The 22,993-nt window shown below is 35.0% G+C and overlaps 1 protein-coding gene across 1 annotated transcript; it reads left to right on the top strand.

The window, feature by feature from the left end:
* The first annotated feature begins 307 nt into the window (after window positions 1–307).
* LOC142975165 (uncharacterized) lies at window positions 308–22,993 on the top strand. Its single transcript, XM_076117898.1, has 11 exons — window positions 308–567; window positions 9,257–9,504; window positions 10,842–10,996; window positions 13,288–13,487; window positions 13,571–14,090; window positions 14,277–14,432; window positions 15,915–16,111; window positions 18,877–19,040; window positions 19,406–19,609; window positions 20,785–20,952; window positions 21,347–22,993. The coding sequence occupies exons 2-11, from the start codon at window positions 9,408–9,410 to the stop codon at window positions 21,781–21,783; spliced, it is 2,298 nt and encodes a 765-aa protein (XP_075974013.1). The 5' UTR covers window positions 308–567; window positions 9,257–9,407; the 3' UTR covers window positions 21,784–22,993.

Genomic DNA, 22,993 nt, shown 5'->3' with positions numbered 1-22,993 from the left:
AGAATTGGTAATAAATTATTACAATGAGTACCTCTACATAAATACGATACCTAAATCAAACTTGTAGCTGAAGCTTGACTATATTTAACTGAGCTTGTGGTATCCATAATCAGATAACTATACAATAATAATATAGTGGGCTTAATAGAATTATTATGGTAGTTAACTTCGGGAAATCGTTTTAGACTGCATTAGCTTGCTTGGAACGGTGCCTGCCTTTCACCGCTAAACATATGGAGATGTTGTTGATACCTTGGTATTGTAGAGCGGTGTAATGCAGCGTATGAATGGCGTATGAGAGGGGACATACATACGTAGGGTTGCGCCAGTGTCGTGCTAACTTTTCTACTTGCGGCCGCGTGTGCCTTTACACTCGCAGTCGCGCGCGCATTCGACGAATCTTATATCTAGCGACTTTCGCTAAAACTTAGAAAAGATATTCAATAAATTGTGCGGTTACAATAATATTACGATAAACAGTGACTCTATTCGATACTCAACGAAAACGGCGGAAACCTGCGGTGGATTTTCACCTTTCGAGATAAGGTTTTTCAATTTACAACTGCGGTGAGTGATTTTTTATGGCTGCAAATATTTTTAATCAACAACGCGTTTTCCGGAAGTGAGAGTATTATTTTTATTTGACAGTTCTTAGATTTTATATTGAGGTGCAGAATCTTTTTTGGAGAAGTTATAAACGATTATCATAAACTATAAAAAAATAACCAGCTAGGTCCTTATCACATTACTGTAGGCCCTTAAATAATATATAAGAAAAACTAGATAAAAATCTAAGATTAAAAGAACTATTGGTGAGTACCATATAGGTAGGTATTTAGTACCTATTAAGTATCTTGATAAAGTTTTAACGTAGGTACCTACTTGAAATTACTTCAACATAAACCCACTTGTGCATATTGGCCGATGGATTTTGATTGCCGAAAGCGGACAAATTGAAATATTCGTAAAAATTGTGTGTGCAGGTGCAAATTACCGTAGCAGATAGAATGGCAGAACAGTATCCGAAATGATTTGTAGTGTTAGGTAAACGGCTTAAATCTTCAATTAATAAATATCAGAATTTTATTCGTATTCTCGTACATAAAAATGTACCTACCTAGTGTAGGAATTACTACTCCATATCTATTTGAAATTTATCGTTTAAAAGACATCGGCAGATTCCACCTATGAGCCCTAGGTTTCAATATGTCGTGAAGCTAATTGGAAAAGTTGTTAATAGCGTGGGAATAAATTGTTTAATCACTTTATTGTCAGGCCTTCTAGTATCTCCGATAAACAATTGGCTAAGCAGGTGTAAATTGTATATTTAAGCACGAGATGTAATAGATAATCTCTTTCAAACTACCTGCTTATTAAACGCAGGTACTTGTAGCAGATTGAATTAAGAAGTTCCTGATAGCAGCTAGTGGCAAGAAAATGATTTATTAATACATTTTGGTAAAGAAACTTCATATTGAACATCACGTATGTACGTAGGTTTCACATTTCTCTGCGACTTTACCTTTTTCCGGATTTTAATAGCAAAGCAAAAGAGTTGAGGATGTAAGAAATTGCAGATCACACTCAGATAATCATATATGTCTTAACAAGAAAATATGTATGGTAGCTCCAGTTCTTAATAAGCAGGCAGTAGCCGTCGGCTTTGACAAGACAGAGTAACAACTTAACAAGTAGGTGCCTCATGTAAGACGTTCAATTACGACTTGTTTCAGCTCCTACACTACGCAGTTTATACATTTCTAAGCCATAAGTGAGGAAACATCACGCATAAGCATGCTAATTTCTATAAACATCGATATCGTTGCATAATACTTTTAGTCCATTGAAATGTTACAATTTGAGGGCCGAATATTGCATTTCTTAGAGGACGCAATTTTATTTTTGGAACATGTAGGGGGGGTCAATAGAAGCTTAACTTGAAGTTTGTGGGGTCGCCACTCTTGTCCCCCGGCCGCCATCTTGGAAAAGGGGGTAGAAACACTTTTTTCACTATATCTCGGAAACTATGCGTCTTACAATAAAATTGTGAAAGCATAATGTGTAGCAAATTATTTTGCCTACAAATATGTCTAATAACTTTTTGTCCTAAATTAACAATTAAAGAAGTTATAAGCAAAATAGTGAAATATTTTTTACAAAAATTTTCTTTCCCAATCCGGTCTATTTCGGAGCACTGTTACTGAGTTTCTAATTAATGAAATTAAAAAAAAATATACGCCAAAATTTTCCTCGAAAAATACTCCACAAGATTGGTCTGAGTTAATTTTTTTTAATTTATTCATATCAGCTTAGCCTTTTTTCCAAACTATGTTGGAGTCGGCTTCCAGACTCACCAGATGCAGCTGAATACCAGTGTTTTACTTGGAGCGACTGCCTATCTAACATCCACAACCCATTTACCTGGGATATAAAACGATACCCCTGGTTAAGACTGGTTGTCAGACTTTCAAGCTTCTGAGTACTGTTAACGACTGTCAAATATCTTCGAAAATGACAGCCGGGACCCACAATTTAACGTGCCTTCCGAAACAGGGAGGAACTCGATATGTGTAAGATGGTCACCCATCCACAAAACAACCTCGGCAAGCGTGACTTAACCTCAGAGATCCATCCGCGTGGCTGTCGCTAAAAAAAGTTATAGAGCAATAAAGAAAATAATTATAAAAAAAATTGCACTTTTTTGCTTATAACTTCTTTAATTGTTAATTTAGGGCAAAAAGTTGTGGAACATATTTGTAGACAAAATAATTTGCTACAAATTATGCTTTCACAATTTTATTGTAAGACGCATAGTTTCCGAGATATAGCGAAAAAAGTGTTTCCACCCCCTTTTCCAAGATGGCGGCCGGGGGACAAGAGTGGCGACCCCACAAACTTCAAGTTAAGCTTCTATTGACCCCCCCTACATGTTCCAAAAATAAAATTGCGTCCTCTAATAAATGTAAATCTCATGTAACATTTCAATGGACTATTTGGTGTTATTAATATTGAGCTTTTATAAGTTATTTCCAGTCTGATGCATAACAGCGCACGCACATGCAGTTGTGGTTAGGCACACATTTGGCGTCCTCCATTCTAACATTTCACCAATAAGCAGCACGAAGGCAACCTATGCCGTTTTGACACCTTTGATGCTATTGCTTTTTATTGTCAAATAATGTCTTCGGCTGAAACCTATTAATATAACCAATTTGATACGGATGCGTGTGTTGTTGGTAATAAGTAAGTATAATAATGTATTTTCAGTACATAAAGAAAAATAAACTGCGTCGACTTTGTTTGTTTTCCATTAGGTACAACTTGTACAACACATACAGCTTGTACTCGGCAATCATCATAAATAACCAGCAACATGAAGTTTGTTTATTTACACAGGTTTTTATTAAATACCAACTTAAAAACTTAATAAATGTATCTATTAATTAGTTGGGGACCTATTCTATCGTCTTTGTAGTAAGAGTATTGTTTATAAACATTATTTGTTGGTTCCATTGTACGTATATCGATAGTAACGAAGTGTCAGGTTCAATTTCTGCATTACAAATTTCCAATAATTCGCAGATATTCAGGTCTTCCCGCTAAATACTTACTGTTTTTTTTACTCCCTTCAAGATAAATATTACAATTATTTAAGACAAAATCTGTAGCAGTTGCATTCCTAACTAGAATTACGGCGTATGTGGGACAGCCGCTTAAGATGGTCATCATGTCGCTACCAGCGGCGGAGGTCATCTCACGCAGAGAAAAAATATATGTTAGAAAATAGCGTTTAATGTCATTAATAAAATTAGCTGACTTTTCATCTGAAGCTCGGATTCTCGTCGAATAGAAAGAAATTCATGCCAAAGATTTGCGTCAACTTAGATTCTGACCCAAGTAGAACTTGTTTAATTCCCACACAAAATTACTGACTGGTTGGTTATTCAAATGATATCTCAGTTATCTGCATGAGTTCACATTGTATCTCATCGATCTATTCTTTACATAACAATAGTATAAAAATGTTGGTTTTGTGTCAGCGGAACTTGTGAACAGACGCTTTATTGTGTTTCATTGTTTTTGTAGTAACGTCTGAGTACGAGAAATTATTTGACCTAGTATTTAGAAGATAACGGCTAATGAACAAACAAACAAATAATTACAAGTAGGGTTAGTGATAATATTATGTTAAACATTGATTGCTTTATTGTCAAACGGTTAATATTATAAGGAACTTTGATACTGAATGTAGAGTATTGTAGGTAGAGTTTTGTAGATTTACGACTAATGGTGCAATGATTTTTATATAGATCTATACATTTTAATAGAATAATGAAATCTAGTCGACGGGTACCTACGTTTAAAGTCTGGCCGGCATTAGATAAGTCTGTTGTTGTTTCACAGAAGAACCAGCGAATCTACTATTTCAACATACCTAGGTAGCTACAAGTATCTATCACTGAAAAAAGAATACTTATTAGTGATTCACATGATGGCTAAAAAAAATGTTTGTATAAAAAATCACGTATATTTTAAAACGATAGTGCTAAATAGTTGAAAATAAGCTTAATCAGGAATTACCTGTGACTAAGAGCAACGTGACTAGCATAAAATATTTTTGATATAAACTACGGAACGTAGGTACCGATTTTACGTTTCAATGCTTATAATATTTAAAGTACACACACATGCCATGCTAAGTATGGAACTTCTTTATAAGTATACAACGAACCAAATATGATAAGTAGGTTTTCACAAAAAAATATATCTAATGATTAGGTACCTACTACCTAATTACCTTCCAAATATATCAAAGTGAATGGTTTGTAAAATAGTTAGTAGATTCTAGAGATTCGAGGATATAGAAACCATAGTAGTACTAGCAAATGACGCTGGGTAGGTTTCTAGGCCTTCCAGATACAAATAGGGACTAGGAATTTCGTTAATTAGTAAATTACGCGCTTCTAGTAACCATCTTATTTTACTCATTATAGAAATCTAATAAGCTCTATCATGAATGTTTATAGAATAGGTAAATGACCGGAATTCTTACTTACAAAAAATAATTGGAATTATTTCTTCGTTTTAAGCCTAATATGCTCTTTGATACCAAAGTTTACGCATTAAAACCAGGGTCAACTACAAGCGAACCACTTAACGCACTTGTCGTAAGATTGTACAATAATCTTGTTGGTTGGCAAGACTTGGGTAATGAAAAAGACAATGAGAGAATCCAATATATAACTGCTGCAACCTTAAAATTTGTGTGTAAAATTGTTACTAATGTATGTAGACAAATATTATAAAACTTTTAGCAAACTACGCGAGGGGCAACGAGAATTCTTTGTACAACAATCGCTTGCACAATTGTTATCTACAGAGAGAGATAGGCTACTTCCGCGACTTGTAGTGGAAGAGTACTCTACAATGCTTTATACAATATACAATGTTTATTTTTATACATACAAATACAACCACATCATATTCCTGTATCAAACATAGGGACTAGGGGACTACATCTTCATAGTAATGAAAAAAAAAAACTTTAATAAATCAATAAATATTAAGAAATCCATACTAATATTATAAGGCTGAAGAGTTTGTTTGTTTGATTGTTTGTTTTTTTGTTTGTTTGAACGCGCTAATCTCAAGAACTACATGTCCGATTTGAAAAATTCTTTCAGTGTTAGATAGTCCATTTATCGAGGAAGGCTATAGGCTATATAGCATCACGCTGCGACCGATAATAGCAGAGAAGCAATAAAAAATGTTACAAAAACGGGGTAAAATTTGACCCATTCCATCTTATGTGACGCAAGCGAAACAACAAAATAGCCCGTAATAAGAAATTCTTGAAACGCTAGTTTCACCACTTGTGGATAACTATCAGTTAGCTTATGGGATGGAATTTTGAAAGTCTTCTTCTACTGTCGTGTCAAACGACTCACCATGATGTTACTACAATTGCTGACCAGAACTTGGCAAAACCTTAACTGATTTATTCCTCGTGAAGTATAGGTCCTCAGTTGTGTAGGCAGTGGGACATATAGGTAACAGTTTGACAGTTGTTTTAATACATTTGATGTTTATCTAGCAGATAGGCTATCTGACACCTATTTATTTGCTGTTAAACTAACCCCAAGAATTGTACCTAATTTGCTGGTTGATCTGATCAACCTCTGGCAGTATAACTGTTCAAACCGCAGAATACCGCGAGATGTGTAATCTTAGAATAACGTTATAGCTCTAATTGGATTTAGAGGTCACATTACTCTTGTGCTTACCTCGAAAATTGTAAACAACATACAGTACAAATGTTATTCGTATTCATGGTAAGAAACAGAAAATATATCGTGCTTATGTTATATTAATCCTGACAATTTCAGTAGTCAACATCAGTTATTATAGAGACATTGTGTACTAATTAAACAACTTTATCCCATTACTGTACACTGCTGCACTTGGGTGTCCCGATGTGAAATGAGTTCCTCAATGAGAAAGGCGTTACGTTATCATATGAGGCCTTCACGCTGGCCAAGTGCAGGTGAGGACTTTGCATCCCTTCAAACGCGATGTTTTCCTTCACGGTTTGTTTGGACTAAATAAAAGTTTAATTATATAATATTACGTCGAATGGTTAAGAACCTACTCGTGTCATAGTTAAAGCAGTTTCACCATAAAGAGAACGTCGAGATACTTGCTGTAAGATTCCGATTGTTTCTAGATCCAAATCTTTGAGCGGTTCTCACCGTTCTTTACTAAATAAAATAAGCTCTGATTAAGCAAGTTTGCAATAAAGCTAAGTAAAATTTAATTTTATTATAACATAATCAGAGAACCCGTTGACACTTAAGACTACATTATTATCGTTTATTTTAATTCGTACTGATTTCTTGCATAAGTGGTTACAAGTATTATGAAATAGAATCGGTATTTTATGAAGAAATGTGCCCCAATTCTATACGAATGTCCTAGAGCAAACTATCGGCCTAATACCTATTATACTGAAAATATAGAAAATATATTCATTAATGAGAATTGTTAATACATATACCTAGTAAACACAAGCCATGCACAGCACAAGATGCGATGAAGAGGACATTCTTGTTTATAAACTGACGAACCACATATTATATTTAAATATTTTTTATAACAATTCTAATTTTCTAATAATAGACAATATTTGTACTATCAGCATGACTAGCAGAATTTCCTAGACAGAATAATTTAAAACATATAATATTATATTAAGTTAAAAAATATGTCAGAGTTTATTAAAAAGTAGATATTGCCCGTTTTTTTGGAGTAATATCAAATAAAAAAATTACAGTGTATTTAATAAGAGATTAATGACTTTACTGGGGTTAGTATGAATGTCAGCTGGTGCATGTCCTACTCGTGATAATATGCCTACGTCACAACAACTGATTGTGCATATAAAACAGACCAATTAGCACATCTCCATGAAGTGCATGGAAACAAAGGCTACAAAGACAAAGTCAATTGACATTACTCTGAAAACAAAATAATATATTATAGGATTTCGAATTTTGTAGATTTAATTATCTGAAGGGATAGAAAAAGTAGGTACATTTTGATATGTGTACGTAGTTAAATGATTGTACCATTGGCGTATAGGCGAGAATTATGAGAATATTGCTACAGATAAAAAGATGGTTTGTAGCTCAACCGGTTTGAATCCTAGTAAGGAGAAGCTACCGTGCTCTATTTAAGCTAGGTGTATAATATGTTTTGTATTAGCAAATCAAGAAGCTGGGTTGAGTCGGCAGAAATTTGTTGGGTCAGGTGGGTGATTTAAAAAAAATATTTAGCCCCCCACGCAAAAAGCGGGGTGTTATAAGTTTTTGCTAAAATAGTTTGGCTGCGTATGCTTTGATTGATATAATTCCAGTAGCAGTCGTCATAATAAGGAATAAAATATTCTAAATGTAGGTTTGCATACACGTGTAAAGTAAGAACACTCCGAATATCGCACTTTTATAAGTCAAGAGTGACACGTCTGGTTGTTGCGTTTATGGGTACCCTTTGCTTATATTTTGTTACGAACGAGCCATTGTACTCAACCATTGTTTGCCGACGAACAACTGTGAGTAACTGTGCTATAACCTACAACGCAATGGTAGATATGGCTATCAATCGGCCTAAGAATGAGAACTTTGATTTCTAAACCGGGTTGATATCATTTGTTTAGTTAACAATTAAAACATTGAAGTAGGTTAAATATTGATAGCTGATAGCCATAGTCCAAATAATTAGTAAATCTACCATCGGTCCGAGAAGGATACTTATGCTATCCTTCCAAGTTCAGTTATATATTTAATACACCGAGCCTACTCTATGGAGAGCATTTTAACATTATAGGCGTCGTTTCTTAGAATTCTGTAAAATATCTTTATTAGAAGCACTCAATGTCATACGATATCATGATTGTTGTGCTTATAGAAACTAAAAATATTTGATTTGTATTTGATTCAAGTTTTGTACTTGATATTAATAACTCTAATATTCTTGAGGAGATTACTTTTTATGTCATATTTGTGTTCTGGTAATCGAAAAGAGCTTACAGTGAGAGGGTAAATTTCTGGGATTTTGAGATACACATAGCTATCATAAGCTTACTAATTAAGTCGCGCCGTAAACAGGCCGGGTGCCTGTCACTTGTGTGTACGCATCACTATACTACGCGACGGGAATGTAAGCTTCCTTCCTAAGACTGTAAAAGGGGCATGCAATTAATGAAGCACAAATTAAGTCACAAAAAATAAGGTTAGCAGTAAATTCAACTGTTTTGAAGAAAATATTACCGTTTTTGTTAAAAGTTTATATGTATATTTTCGCGTCACAAACCATGAAGGCAGGAATATCTAACCTTGTTTGTTCTTATCATTGTTCACTTAAATAGATTAAATAGGTGCACATAAACGCCTAGGCATCCTTATAAATATAATAATTACGTTACATGCCAATTAAAACAAGTTTAATATCTAAACATGTGTTATTTATGAGCTCAGACGGAAAATACTTCTTTTTATATCACGAGTACAAACAATTGTAATTTTCATATAAATATAATAGATAGATTTTTTGCAGAAAAATAATACTTATACTTACAACATAAAAGAATTTAACGAGCTCTTTGGTTTTAATATTTATTTTGTCAGAGTCATAATTACTAAGTTAACTAATTAAGAGTTTCTTGGAGCTAGTAACCTAATGACTTTGATATTTGTTTCAGAAACCACTTCCATGCCTCAGGTACACCGACAAGGCAGCATACATGAGGGAGGCTGGATGACAAAGGACTTCCCTACTTAGTACACGTTAACCGTGTGCCGTGACACATCGATCAAAACCTCTTTTCCTAAGCCTAGCTGTAAGCCACGACAATGCAGTTCATACGCTCCTTTTTCAAACGGATCACTGATGATCTCAAACAAAAGAAACTTATACCTTTGAAGATTCTGTTCTTCGTTCAAGCATCGAGTAAGTACTCTATATTTCTTCCATGGCATTCGCGTGTAAAGAAACTTTTATAAAGTTTAAACATAGCCACTTTTTTGTAGTAAACGGCCCGGTCCATCACTGAAAATGTATCAATAGAAAATGTTGATAATCGTATTGATGCGACAGCCTGCGTCTAAATTTGGGCTGCCAAAATGATTATCAAAATTTGCTAAATCGTGTCTTCCAAATCTGTCGCATACAGAGAAACAAGATATAAATAATTATTAATTACTCTACATCGAACTTCAAACTAAGTTATTCTCAGCCTGTCACAAAACTGCACGTATTATCTTACACGTAGGTATTATATTATTATTGAATATGATATTAATTTGATACGATGTGGTATGTAAGATTATGTTATTCCAAAGCCTCTAATACTATAAGTTGATACAATAACTTTATATTGAACGACAGATTTTATTTCCAGCAACTTAAACAATGACCCGAGTTTATAATCCCTTTAATAAATAATTAAATAAAATACAAGTAAATAAATTTAATAAAATATAAGTAAAGTTTATCATGAAATGTTAATTTTTATAATAGTCTTCATACGGTATATTTTTTTCATAATAAATTTCCAATTGTCGTTTTGCTGCTTAACTGTAGTTGCTTCGATATAATATATTAACGACGACAATAAAACAATATTCGTACCACATAATATAATCTATTGACATAATAATATAACATCGCAATACCAACAGAAGTTTACTTAATCTGTTTAAATAAGATTGTTTTTGTCATAAAATCACATCTGATTTTTTCTAGAAAATATTGCCAAATATTTTTTCCTACATAATACAAAGTCGAATGCCAGCTGTGTATGCAATTACTCATTCTTTTTTGATAAATGCTGTGTAAGAAAAATTATTCAATAGCTCTTTTTACTTATTGGGAAACAAATTCTGATTCCGATCCACATAACTACAGTCTTTACAAATTACTTTTGCTGTCGGGAACTAATCGGGAAACTAGAAGATATACAGAAAAGTCGACTATTATGGAGAAAAACTTACCGTTTCTGTTATTTTTTTTAATATTTTCGTCACAAACCATAAAGGCAGTATATTGAACCAATTCAAATGCAATAAATAGCTACAGTCCCTACAAATTAATGTATTTGTCCGATTTACAGGCTTTGTGAATTAGACCCAAGAGTGAGACATGAATTGTCCCACTGCTGTGCAAGGGTCTCCTTCCAGAATGAAGGAAGGGTTTGACCTACCCCGTAATATAGAGTCTACCACGCTGGCCAAGTGGTTAAGGATTTTACAAATTACACAGTTTATTTAGACCATGCATTGTTTTAGCATTGTTCGTGCTGTACCCGTACCTGACGATCCACATGCGAGAGCTGGGCATCAATGTGGAGGAGACGGCCATCATGTCTGCAGTGACGCCAGTCATATCCATAGTGATGCCGCCCCTCGCAGGCATGATCGCCGATAAAATTGGTAACTTTAGGGTATGTATACTGTATAATTTCTTGGAAAGGTTAGTTATTAAGTCTTTGGGTTTGGTCTGATTTCATTTCATCTTAAGAGCCACTAATTTGCTAAATATGCTAAATTCGTTGACGAATTTTTAATGAATAGTTGTTCTAAAGTTACCGTGAATTATGCAGTTTTTATTGGAAAAACATGTTTCAGACTGTAACGAATTACCATTGTCGAAATAACATTGTAAACGAGTTTAATGCTCTGCTTTGCGGGTAGTGCCCTGCTGTGGTGAAGGTGTCTTGTTTCCAAATTATAACGTCACTGATCATTATTTTGGACACAAAATTAGGTTGTTCACATGTCACGATTACCCGGAAACTAATTTTCAGCAATTATTTAGCCGCATTCAGCTAAGCGTGGGGTGTATTTAGAGGGCCTAATCTGTCTCATTACACATTCAATGGTTATTGTGTAACAGTCAGTCGTTTCGGTTGTATATAATGAAGTTAATCCAGAACGTCCGTAAGGTGAATTAAAACCAATTCTGGCAACAATAACCTTTACCTTGCATTGTGGCGGCATTGACAGCGGCTACCGACAATCAGCTACGTACAGTACGTACTAACATACGTACGTATTACATATATGGTAGGGTGTGCGCGTGCGTCACTGGCCGCGCTCACAATGCTCCCGCCGGAAGCGTCGACAACCATCGCCTTTATCATATCGACGAACGTAACGTGATCATCAAAACAGGACTCTACTACGAATACGGCGTGTAAGGAAATGAGGTTTTCTTAACTGTGTCATTTACAACAATTGTCTCAAAACTTATTGAGCAAATTGAGTTTATTTGTTAAGTGTAGAATGACACAGGTGGTGAGATTACATACAATTGATTTGTTGCTGATTGCATAGTCTGAGAATTTTTAATACATACGCGTTTAGTAAAAATATTATATGCTTAATTTGTAACTGATTTGGGAGAAACCAAAAATGTAATTTGCTGAGCTTTATTTTGTTATGTAACTGAGGTGTCTTCAGTTCAATATAAGTATTTTTTAACGCGACACTATAATGGATGATCACGTATGAGTAGGTAGAACAATTCCAGAGTGGGCAGACACAATAGAATTTGTTACCCATCTCTAATTAAAACACTACATTGACACACGTACGAAACATTGAAAACTTTTTACTCAATTTGTATAACCTGTGGTGCAAATCTCTACAGTCGGTACTGTTCGAGATTTTGACATTTAAAATGTACTGTTAAATAGTTCTTACGGAGCCCACTAGAAGCGCTGATCAGATTTTCGTGCAAAATTTCTCGATAGCTGGGTGGGCAATAGTCGATAGTAGTAGAGAATCGAGCTACTGTTGTTTCGCACCTGAAGTAACTACGCCCGTCATATAAGGAACTCTTATGTGTCAGGCCTCAAATAAATGTCTTTGCTTCCTAAACTGTATGTCATAATTATCTAACGTCTCCGTATTAATTAAACACATCATTAATCTTCTGCGGCACGCATACCTTTGTCTGTCGAGTAACATTCACTCTTCGTGGGAACTTAATTGTATACAGCGACATGTTCACGAACAATGATAAATAGACTTTAGGTGCGTAGTCAGTTTTCCGCTCATGATCATGTCCTCGAACATCTCTATCCGATGACATTTGCTATTGCGAACTATAATTGCACCTAAAATCGTCAATTTGACGTAGTTTTGCTGATCATCGTCCATAAGTACTGCATCCTGTTTATCTGCCTCTGATTGTGTAATTTGCATTTTAACTTTTACAATTGGCTGCTCTTGAAATGTTATGTAAAATGTAGTTGAAATAAATTGGCCTATACGATTGACGCCGATATTCTTAGAAAGGTCCAAAATTTTCTAACATAATATTCTGTAATAGTACTTAGTATAAAGTAGAATTACACCATCAATTGCATCTGAAGGAATTGGCACGATTAAGCTTTTCTATAAGCTATAGAAACAGAACATAATTTTATAAAGTTACAGGTTTTTAGTTTCTAACAATTACTAACAACGCAATTGCCTTTTGTTATGCACTGTAACAATCAATTATACCTGCCTTATGTTTTCAATTTAGCTATTAATTTAAAGTTGCAAGTCTTCAGCAAAACAATAATGGCTAATGATTAATGCCTCACGTTGACTGGTTGTTCGAGCTTAATTAGACACGAATGTTGTTAAATGTCATCTAATTCGTGCCTATTTGCACACGAATGAAGATGGCTTATCATGCATGCTTGTATCCAACATATTATTTAATTGACTGTTGATTTTACAGTTGCTCTTGGCGCTATTTTCGGCGTTGGGCGGCGCGTCAGCTTTGATGCTTCTCGCCGTGCCCGTGGGTCGAATCACTGTTACCTTCCCACCCGACGTACAATTACTATCGACCTGTGACAATTCTGCGATGAGGTTACGACTCGTACAGGACTATCCTTGTGAACCACTTCATCCCTACTCATATGATATTAACGTAACGTAAGTAATTATCGAAATAGTAAAATGTGAGCAATAAGAAGATGTCGGTTTGTTATAAAGTGCATATTTATTGTTTGTTCTAGGGTCGTATCATGTGGTTTTGTTTGTAATCTACCAGAGGACTTGTCGTTCGACGAAACAAATGCATTTATTCATACAAACTCCTACGATATACATTTACAATCACACATTGACACTCAACGTCTCGTGTACCGCCACACAGTGATGTCAACGATTGCTCAAACAATGGCACCGAAGAAAGATCAGAGCACATCTCGAATATTGCCCAACGATCCCTACTTTAACATAAGTATATCCAAAGTGTCTGATCGGGAAGTATTTTTCCCCGCACTAAGATTGTACCAGATGGAATGTAGTCACGACGCTACTAATAGTTCCTGTCAATTCGGAAAAGACGATATTTTCAACAAGACAGAAGATGAAATCGATGAAGCGTCAATGCGCATGAGAATATCTCACGATGCTCAGATTGCGCCCCTTGACATTAGAAGCTATTGGGTAAAAGCTGTGTCCAACGGAAATATCGCGAAATTTGACGAAGATTACGATGGTGTTGACGGCGTCACTTGTGCCGACAATATTGTAAGTATGTCTAACCCCTTTTCTTGGTGTAAACAACTCTAAGCAGTTACACAAATCCTTCGACACGTGTTGAATTAACAATGTTGCATAACGGCTCATGACTTTGCTGGTGCGTAGGTACCTGTTGCATTTGTAATAACAAACAATTTATTACAAACTATTCATGATATTAACATTGTTTAACAGGGCCAAGATAGAGATGTTAAGGTTCAGATAGGAGCACAAAAGTTATCAGGATGTGTGGCTGCGTGTGCTGCAACGACACCTCGGAAGGGACTTTGTCAGAATCACCAACAACGAATCGAACTCGACCCAGCATTCACCTTCTGGACCTATCTTGCAGTAAGTATCGGTAATACTACAAACGTTTTTATACACAGAACATTCCAGGATAAAGTAATGAACCTAAATGACGATGAAGGTGAATCATATTATGTATGTAATTTCGCGTTTGGAACGGACGAAAATGTGTAGTGAGCACGTGGTGCGTTAACGTAAACTCATGCAGATTGAGCGGCGGATCCGTTGATGGGAAGATTGTCGGCTAATCGTCACTAACTGGGTAATGGCGAACTTGATACGGTGAACGGGCGACCCGACCTAATGCTCGCGTTCCTATTTAGTCAGACGGCTGCACCCAACACTCGCATGCGTCCCCGAGCAACTGGACCTTTCCAGTTTTTATCTATGTTTTCTACGCACTTGTGAGAAATGCAAAACAACACTTGCTGATTAGGTTCCCAATATGGTGAAGAAATCTGTTTACGTTGTGGACTTTTTCTGTTCACTTATTCATTTTACTTATAGGGGAAATACTTTAGCTTAGCTCTTTTTGATTACATATCTAATTATTTACAATAATGAAATATATCTTTTATTGTTTGGGTTTAGTCTAGGCCTAGCCTTGTAGCCTACAGTCGAGATTAAAATAGTATTGATCAGCGAGCTTACTAATGTTCAACCTCTCATAAATCGCTAGTTTCGCAACGTGCACACGACTTATACGGCCTCGTGCTCAATTTATGAGAGCTTAGGTACCCACACATATATGAAAATGCATATTCTGATGTTCGTCTAAGATGCAAGTTTTTGTTTTGTAAAGTCAAAAGGTGATTCACATAGTTTTAACAATGCACTTATTACAGTGTAAGATAAATTAAAATTTTAAAATGCATTTTTAATTGCTAATCTCCAAGTCATAAACTAGGTACCTTTTAAGGATTTTCAAAATTCTGTGTTTGAAGGAAGAAGTTTTTAAATAAATACTTATTGTATGCATTAGTATAGCAACGTATAGTAGCGAAGTATACAAATAAATAGGTCTAGAAATGTTTATGACTACTAAGTTATTCGGTTCAAGTATTCTATGACAAAGACTAGACTGTGCTTGGGCAATACCTGGCAATAAAATAACGTGTTGAAGACGAAAGTGACATTAAACAGACGAATGGAATTTTGTATTTCATCATGGCGAATAGTGATCAGAATAATTAAATATATGCAACGTTTTGATAGAGCTGTTAGAATTTTTCGTTCTTACTTTTTATGTTTCGTTATTAAGATAAATTGGTAAGACAACTTTCTTGTAACAGTATTATTTTGTGAAGGAGTCATGTCACTGGAGTAGTCGTAGTCTACTATACTGTGTCGTTTCTTTAAGTAGCGACAATACGGGTATACGGCATCAACGAAATTTTCTCCATTATTTTTCCTGTAATGAAAATAGGCAAGTAGAAATACCATTCCTAAAAGTGGGACGAGGTATAGTGTAGAGGCTGTCCTATTGAAAAATACTTTCCAAAGATTAATTATCAATTTTTACAGGTCCGTGTTTTTATTGGGATAATCGGCGGGACAGCATGTGCGATGTTTGAAGGAGCAGTGATAGCCATCGTGAGGGAACAAAAGGCAGACTACGGAATGCAGAGAGTATACGGCAGTATTGGTGGAATGATATCTTCTCCCCTTTCTGGACTGCTAATAGACTACGCAAGTAGAGGAAAGGGATACACAGATTTCAGGTAAACAGGACACGATTTAAGTTTTTAGTTAATTTGGTTTTTAGATGCTGTTTTAGAACTGATTATGAATTTGTTATAATCTCGAGCGATTATATATCTACTGGGGCAATCTCAATACCTACCAATATAAATAAAAAAAAAAAAAAATAATAAATAGATATTTTTGGACAACTCACTATCCAATCCTACAATATTTGTCCCGGGTGGAATTCGAACCCACCACACGCGGTGCTACGGTTATTGCGGCGAGGTTGACCACTATAACCACTGTGCCAAACGTTAAGATGACACTTGTTTTTCGAAAAGTTCTACACGTATGAAAGCTTTCAAGGAAATAAATTGTTTGTTCAAGGTAAAATTTGAATCCATTGCCGCAACAAACAGGCATATTTTGCCAATAACTCCGTTATCTACGGTAGCACATCGCCCATTGTTTGCGTGTACAATGGGTACACGGTTGTCCAGGTTTCATGGCAAATGCTGACGCGGGGTCATGAGGCGATACATTCAAACACTCAGTCGGCCGTGACCTTACGTCGTGTCTGTTTGTTTACGTACTTTCATATAAAATTAAATGTCGAATTGATGAATGGCGAAATGTATTTGAAAACATAACTTGGTAACATTTAATCGTCACTAAAAAGAACGAATATGGTACCCATATAGTAAGTATATTTGGATATTTTTACGAATTGAATTTTTGTTCTTCACAATAATGCGTATCGAAATTAAACTAAAACTGCATCGGGAAAATCCCACTTTAACATATTGCGCGGTAGGCAGCGAATTTGGCACGCACAGTGGAGATTTGCAGCAAGTTGTAATATATGTTTTTAACAAAACGTAATTGATTTTGATATAAGTTTATATAATGTTCTTAACAAATCAATGTTTAGTTATGCTTAAAGCCATGTAAGTACCTAAATATATTTTGTATGGGTATGTAACATGTATGTACCTAATTTTAATTTAATTATGTCTTCATTTTGCTTTGCCAAAAAACATCAACTGCATTGTTTTTTGAGATAAAAAGTGACTGACGTGTTTGCACATCTTTATAAAAGTACTTAATGACATGTATGATGAAACTAAAGTCATACTACTTCACATAATATTATTTTTCAATGAGCCTAGGTTAATAATTATCGCATTGTCTTGAGAGTGGAATGTTTTATAGAATATAGCTATGGTAGAGATCTATTATAAAGCAAGTAGGCTCTAAGATAAATATTGTATTATTTGTATTGCGTCTCGTCTACACCTACTGTTTATTGTTACGACTGCGTAAATGGAGCGGTCGGTAGTGTACGCGACTACCGCGCTAAGGTCTCGGGTTCCAATTCCGGATGGGTTTTTCTTAAGAATTCCTCAGAGATTGGCCGAAGTGAGCTGTAGGTCCTGCACCTGACTTCTCACTAGTCTTGTCGGTTATCTCACCCACCGGGCTATAATAGTGAGGTATTTAATAGAGAATGTACTGCTGTATTGTGCCTACACTTGGACACTACAAACAAAGTCCTGCACCGTTAGCCGATCTCAATGAAACCGGCTGCCAAGCGCCGTAGTGAACGCTAGCTTAGGACCTAAAAGTTTTGGAATTACGAAATAACCTATCATTGAGCTTAACAATACTATTTTAAGCTGCAGAGCTTGTTTGACGAATAATAAAATTGCTCACTACAGAGAATAGGTACGAATGACGAAAGTGTTAAATCTAACCAACAATAGAATCGCTAGGCAATGGCCAAAAGGCAGTTACCACTTATAAAGGATTGTTAGACTAATATGGTAAACACAATATACATTAACGCGTTAATCCCCGCAGTTTCATATGTCGATGTCAGATAGCAATCAATATGAAGAATACGTGCTTGAAGATCGTGTTATTGCGGGCAGAATTGTAACCGCAGTGCAGTTTGTATTACGTAACCATTGCTTTGAGAGCTTGCAGTTACTACTTCAACTTACGAGTACTTATTCGAACTAGAGTTTTTTTCATTGATATTGTCAAAAGTAACTAAGATATCTTTCGAGAATGTTGGATTAAGTAAGGATATGAAGAATATTGGCGAGCCTTTAATTGTAGTCTGACTATTTACAAAATTAATTAGTCAACATTATGTTGCCTTATTTTCGTCGCTAAAATTATTTCTAGTAAATTCAAGTTTTAGTTTTAACTTTTTAGTGAGTAGAGGTCACGTCGGAAAAACGTTTAATGATCTTTTTAACTCAATTGTATTCTTAATGATCTTTTAAAAGGATTAATGCTGACGACGTAATTATAATCGGTTCAACGGTTCGGAAGATTGCTCTTTGTATAATAATCATGTCAAAAGATAAGCTCCATTGCTTGGCTCCATTAAATCTGCCTCGTTACACATTTAGTTGAATGAATTATGCAGGTTTGATGTCATACTTAGATTATAATGTTTATCAACTGTTTGTGTTGATATGAAGTTAGAAATTTTATCTAAAGGTGCTTTTGTGAAATGGTTGATGAATAATTAATGACTCCAGACTCAGTCAGTCCTTATAGTATTTTCTTTGAAGTTCTGGTGATTAAATGTGCTTGCGAATTTCGACATTTATCACTGAGGCTACCAGACGATGATAGGCCCTTTTCTATGTCCATATGTGCCTTAATTGTAAAGATTTTTATGACTACAGGACATGTAGCTATGATAATTAAGCCTTTATGGTTTTGCATTGCACTAAAATTCTGATTAATTAGTTATAGTATTAAAGCAATGCTTTTTTTATTTCAGGCCAGCGTTTTACCTGTACGCAGTACTGAAAGTGGTGTCCGGTGCGTTGATGTTAGGCATCGACTTAGAGTTCAAACAGCCGGCACAGAACCTCCTTGATGACGTCATCTCCGTGTTCAGAAACATCGAAATTGTTGCACTTTTTATTGCCTGCTTTATTCTTGGTAAGAAGATAATGTCCTTTGAGGTCTCGTGTTTAATTAAATAACTAGCCAAAAAATAAAATTATAATTAATTAGTTTGCTTATGTATAGTAAATGGTAATTAATGAAAAGTTGCTACTGTTTCAAAATAATTTGCAAAGTAAGTAAATCGTAATATTATCGAATCAGTACAGCGATTGTATCAAATTATAAAGATTTATTTGCCCAAATTATTTTTTAAGTAAAAATAAATTGTAGAACCGGGATTATTCCCAGAGTTTAACACAGAACATAAACTAAATCTAGCGTTGTGAAGTCGAGTCTTTGTTTAAAAAAATAAAGGATTACAGTAACATAATTCTAATTGTCACTTAATTATTTTCCAGGTACGGCATGGGGCTACATCGAAAGTTTCCTGTTCTGGCTCCTGCAAGACCTCGGAGCCTCTCGCTCGCTCATGGGCATCACGATTACAGTGGGAGGCGTCGCCGGTCTACCGCTACTTGTACTGTCTGGACCCATCATCAGAAGATTAGGACACGCTAATGTACTGTTTATAGGATTCGTCTTCTATGCGATTAGGTTACTTGGTAAGTGGGAGATTATTACTAAACTTAAGAAAGATTGAGTTAGGAAATTAAACACAAGTTTAAGGCAAGTTGTTTTTAGTAAGGTAAGGTAAAGTATAGAAATAAGGATTTATGTTACGTTTTGTTATTAAAAGAACGTGAAGGCCTTAAAAAAACCAATAGATAATTATCTTTTCAAATGCTTTTAATAGATTGAACACGTTATGATGATTAAGTTCATGTTTTACTTTACTCGCAAATTGTATACTTACGACATGAAAACTTTTTTCAGTGACATAAAAAGATTAAGACCTTAGGTCAAGTTGTAGTAGAAATCGGTTCCAAATGAAGTGCCTTTTCTTATAACATTGCAAAAGCTCAAGCTTTACACGCAATGCTAATCTCTAGTAAGCTGAGGTTTACGCCCTCATGTATCTCGTTAAAACTTGCCCAGTGACTTTATAAGCTACGGGTCCACTTTCACTGTTAGATCCCTTTCCCATCGCTGGTTTCCCTTTTGTTTGTGTTAACTTTCCAAGGCTATCTAGACTATAATCTGTATGTTTAACTGTTCGACGATTTCTCTTTGTGACTTATGTATTGGGCATAGATATTGACTGTTTACGATTTTAATGTAGCAATTGTTCCACATTAAAACAATAATGTAATTGGACATTATTATTTAGTATGGGTTGGGTTGTGCTTTTACCGGACATTTTTGTTAAATATAGATTGGTACTGATGAGCGTGTTAAGAAGATGTTGTAAGACCTTTTGGTTCGTGGTCTACATCTTTATCTGTCAGTTAAACTATCCGGGACATTCGTCTATAAACCGTGAAAAAGAAATTGAGATATATACTGCAATTGCTGTTTGGTGAAAGAAGATGAATTCGTATACAACTATTTGATCTGAAGAGAAGGTATAACTTTCACCATCAAACAGGCTTATAATTTAGACACGTTTGATATGCATCTAAACAAAATTATAATAACAGTCGAACGATGCAGAACAGTTACATGATAGCTTACAGAGAGCTGTATTTTTCCATAGAGTCAATCATAAGTTTACGTAATTTTTTTAAACGCCTGAGTGGGATATTTGTTTCTAAAATTTTAATGATTTTGCCAGCTTATCACTGGCCGGTTTATCAAAGTGGAAGTGTCTAATATTAAATACATTTTTTTTTCTTTTTAGGATACTCTTTGATCTACAACCCGTGGTTGTGCCTGATATTCGAGGCTCTGGAGTCGGTGACGTCATCGCTGTCGTTCACGGCAGCTGTGACGTATGCTGCTAGGTTGTCTTCTACTACCACCGATACTTCAGTGCAAGGACTCCTCGGCGGATTGTATTACGGCGTTGGTATGTACCTTTACTAGTTTACTATTAGATTTTGGGATTTTAGCGCAGGTATTGCTCGTAAAGGATGTGTAGGAAAGCTTTACATGGTATAGAAATTGTCTTTTACAAAAAGTATTTGCCTATATCACTTAATAAGTTGGGTGTACTTAATATAAGGATTTTTTTAACGCTAATGACCCTTTGTTAAGGGTTTTATGTGGAGACGTAGACAGTGGTGATCTGATTCGTGTAAATAAAAGTATGTATTCAAATATATAATAAAAGGCAAATTTACAAACTGTGTGTAGCCGTGTTACCTTTCCGGAATTTTAAAAACTTAGATTATCTTAGTATCAAATACAAATCAAAATATACAGCATTTATATTTCTTACGCTTTTACTATTTGTTTCACAGGAAAGGGTGCTGGTAGTCTTATAGGCGGATATTTGATGAAGTTCGTTGGCACCAGACCAACTTACCAAATATTTTCCGGCGCAGCGTTCATTACTGGCTGCATTTACTATCTGTTCAATAAATTCTATCTTCGCAAGAGAGTTGCTAAAGACGAGAGCGACTTTTGTAAGAAGAAGCCAGCGCCTGCGGACATCGAATGCAATGAAACTAACAAAGAAGGAGAGAAGGCGGTGTCTACGATAGATGTCGCTAGTAAAGCGGAGGTAAAACAAGACACCATCAACTCAGTTGCCGATAAATGTAAGGAGACGGACTCGAACCGCGCGAAGTTGATATCTGATAACACAGATGGCGGTAGTGACTCTGGAGTAGACAACCCAGCTTATAACGAGACAGAATCGGAGCCAAGGAAAGAAGAAAGCAAAGTTAACGGGTAGTATCCACGTGTGATATGAGTATACAAATTAATAATAAAAAGTATAGCAATAGTTCAAAGTTCTTTGACCTTTGATATAAGACTATAGTGCCTATAATAATATGTTTAAGCCGAATTAGAAAGGGTATAGGTAAAACCTACTATAGATTTTTAAAAGATTTGTAGATTTTTGTAATGTTATTCTAGCCAATCATATTGCAATATCGTACAGATAAATCTGAGAGGTACGTAGTGAGCGAATTTAATTGGTAGAGCTTAGGGGAGCAAATCCTTTAATTAATATTGAAGATTATACATTAATTGGTTGATTTGATGATATTTTTTCTACAGTATTATATTAAAGTATCCAGATTTATTGTAAGTATGAATAAGTATTGTTGATTTTCTTCGCAAGATGAATACAAAGGAAACTATTTTGGTCATATTTAAAATGTATTGTGGATTTTCAAACATACAGACTATTGTGATGAAACATCATATTGTTCTGATTTAAATGAATTTCCACGACTGTCACATGTTTTTCGTGATCGCTAAATTCTAATGTTAAAGATTTACTACGCTACCAACATGACGACAGGGTTATATTTTGTATTCCCTACACGTAGAAAACATTTGTTTGACCTATATAAAGACTAAAGTGCTCTTCATACAGGGATGAAGTACTAGAATATGTTAAATATGACTACATTTTTCTCACATTCCGCCAAACGTATTAACTTTGCCGCGGGATGTTAATTTTACTCGTAGACTAAAAAATAGAATGCTCTCTCAAGAAGACAATATAAATGTTGAATATATAAACAAAGGTACTATAAACATATATGTACACTACACAATAAACTATAGGCATTTACAGGACTCACGGCCCAACACCTGCATCAGCAGCAGGACAGTTATTTTTTGAAACATCATTATATATTCATTATATAACAAATAAAATGTTTAATTCAAAGATTTACTTTATTTCTTGTAATACAAAATTTACATTCCGTGGCAAAGTTGTCTGAACTTATAATATGTCGTTTGTCAAAATGTTTATATTTATGCTATTTTCCGTCTAGATCTTGTTAAAATAAGTTAGTTATTAGTTATCAGTTCCGATAGCTGGAATTGTGATCCTATTTTAAATACCAGAGCAATGAGTTTATAATTCATGACGTAGTTCTAAGCGACGAATAATTATTTATTAATAAAATATAACTAAAACATTA

The sequence above is a fragment of the Anticarsia gemmatalis genome, chromosome 1, assembly GCF_050436995.1.
Source record: "Anticarsia gemmatalis isolate Benzon Research Colony breed Stoneville strain chromosome 1, ilAntGemm2 primary, whole genome shotgun sequence".
NCBI classification, from domain to species: Eukaryota; Metazoa; Arthropoda; class Insecta; order Lepidoptera; family Erebidae; genus Anticarsia; species Anticarsia gemmatalis.
The sequence above is the reverse complement of the archived record's forward strand: the minus strand, read 5'-3'. Positions and strand labels throughout refer to the sequence as shown.

What these genes read in the sequence shown, in the direction of transcription:
- LOC142975165 (XM_076117898.1), top strand. Translation starts at nt 9,408, where the DNA reads ATGCAGTTCATACGCTCCTTTTTCAAACGGATCACTGATGATCTCAAA. An exon ending in CCTTCTGGACCTATCTTGCA is followed by an intron (nt 14,433 to 15,914) that starts GTAAGTATCGGT and finishes CAATTTTTACAG; the next exon opens with GTCCGTGTTTTTATTGGGAT. An exon ending in AAGGGATACACAGATTTCAG is followed by an intron (nt 16,112 to 18,876) that starts GTAAACAGGACA and finishes TTTTTATTTCAG; the next exon opens with GCCAGCGTTTTACCTGTACG.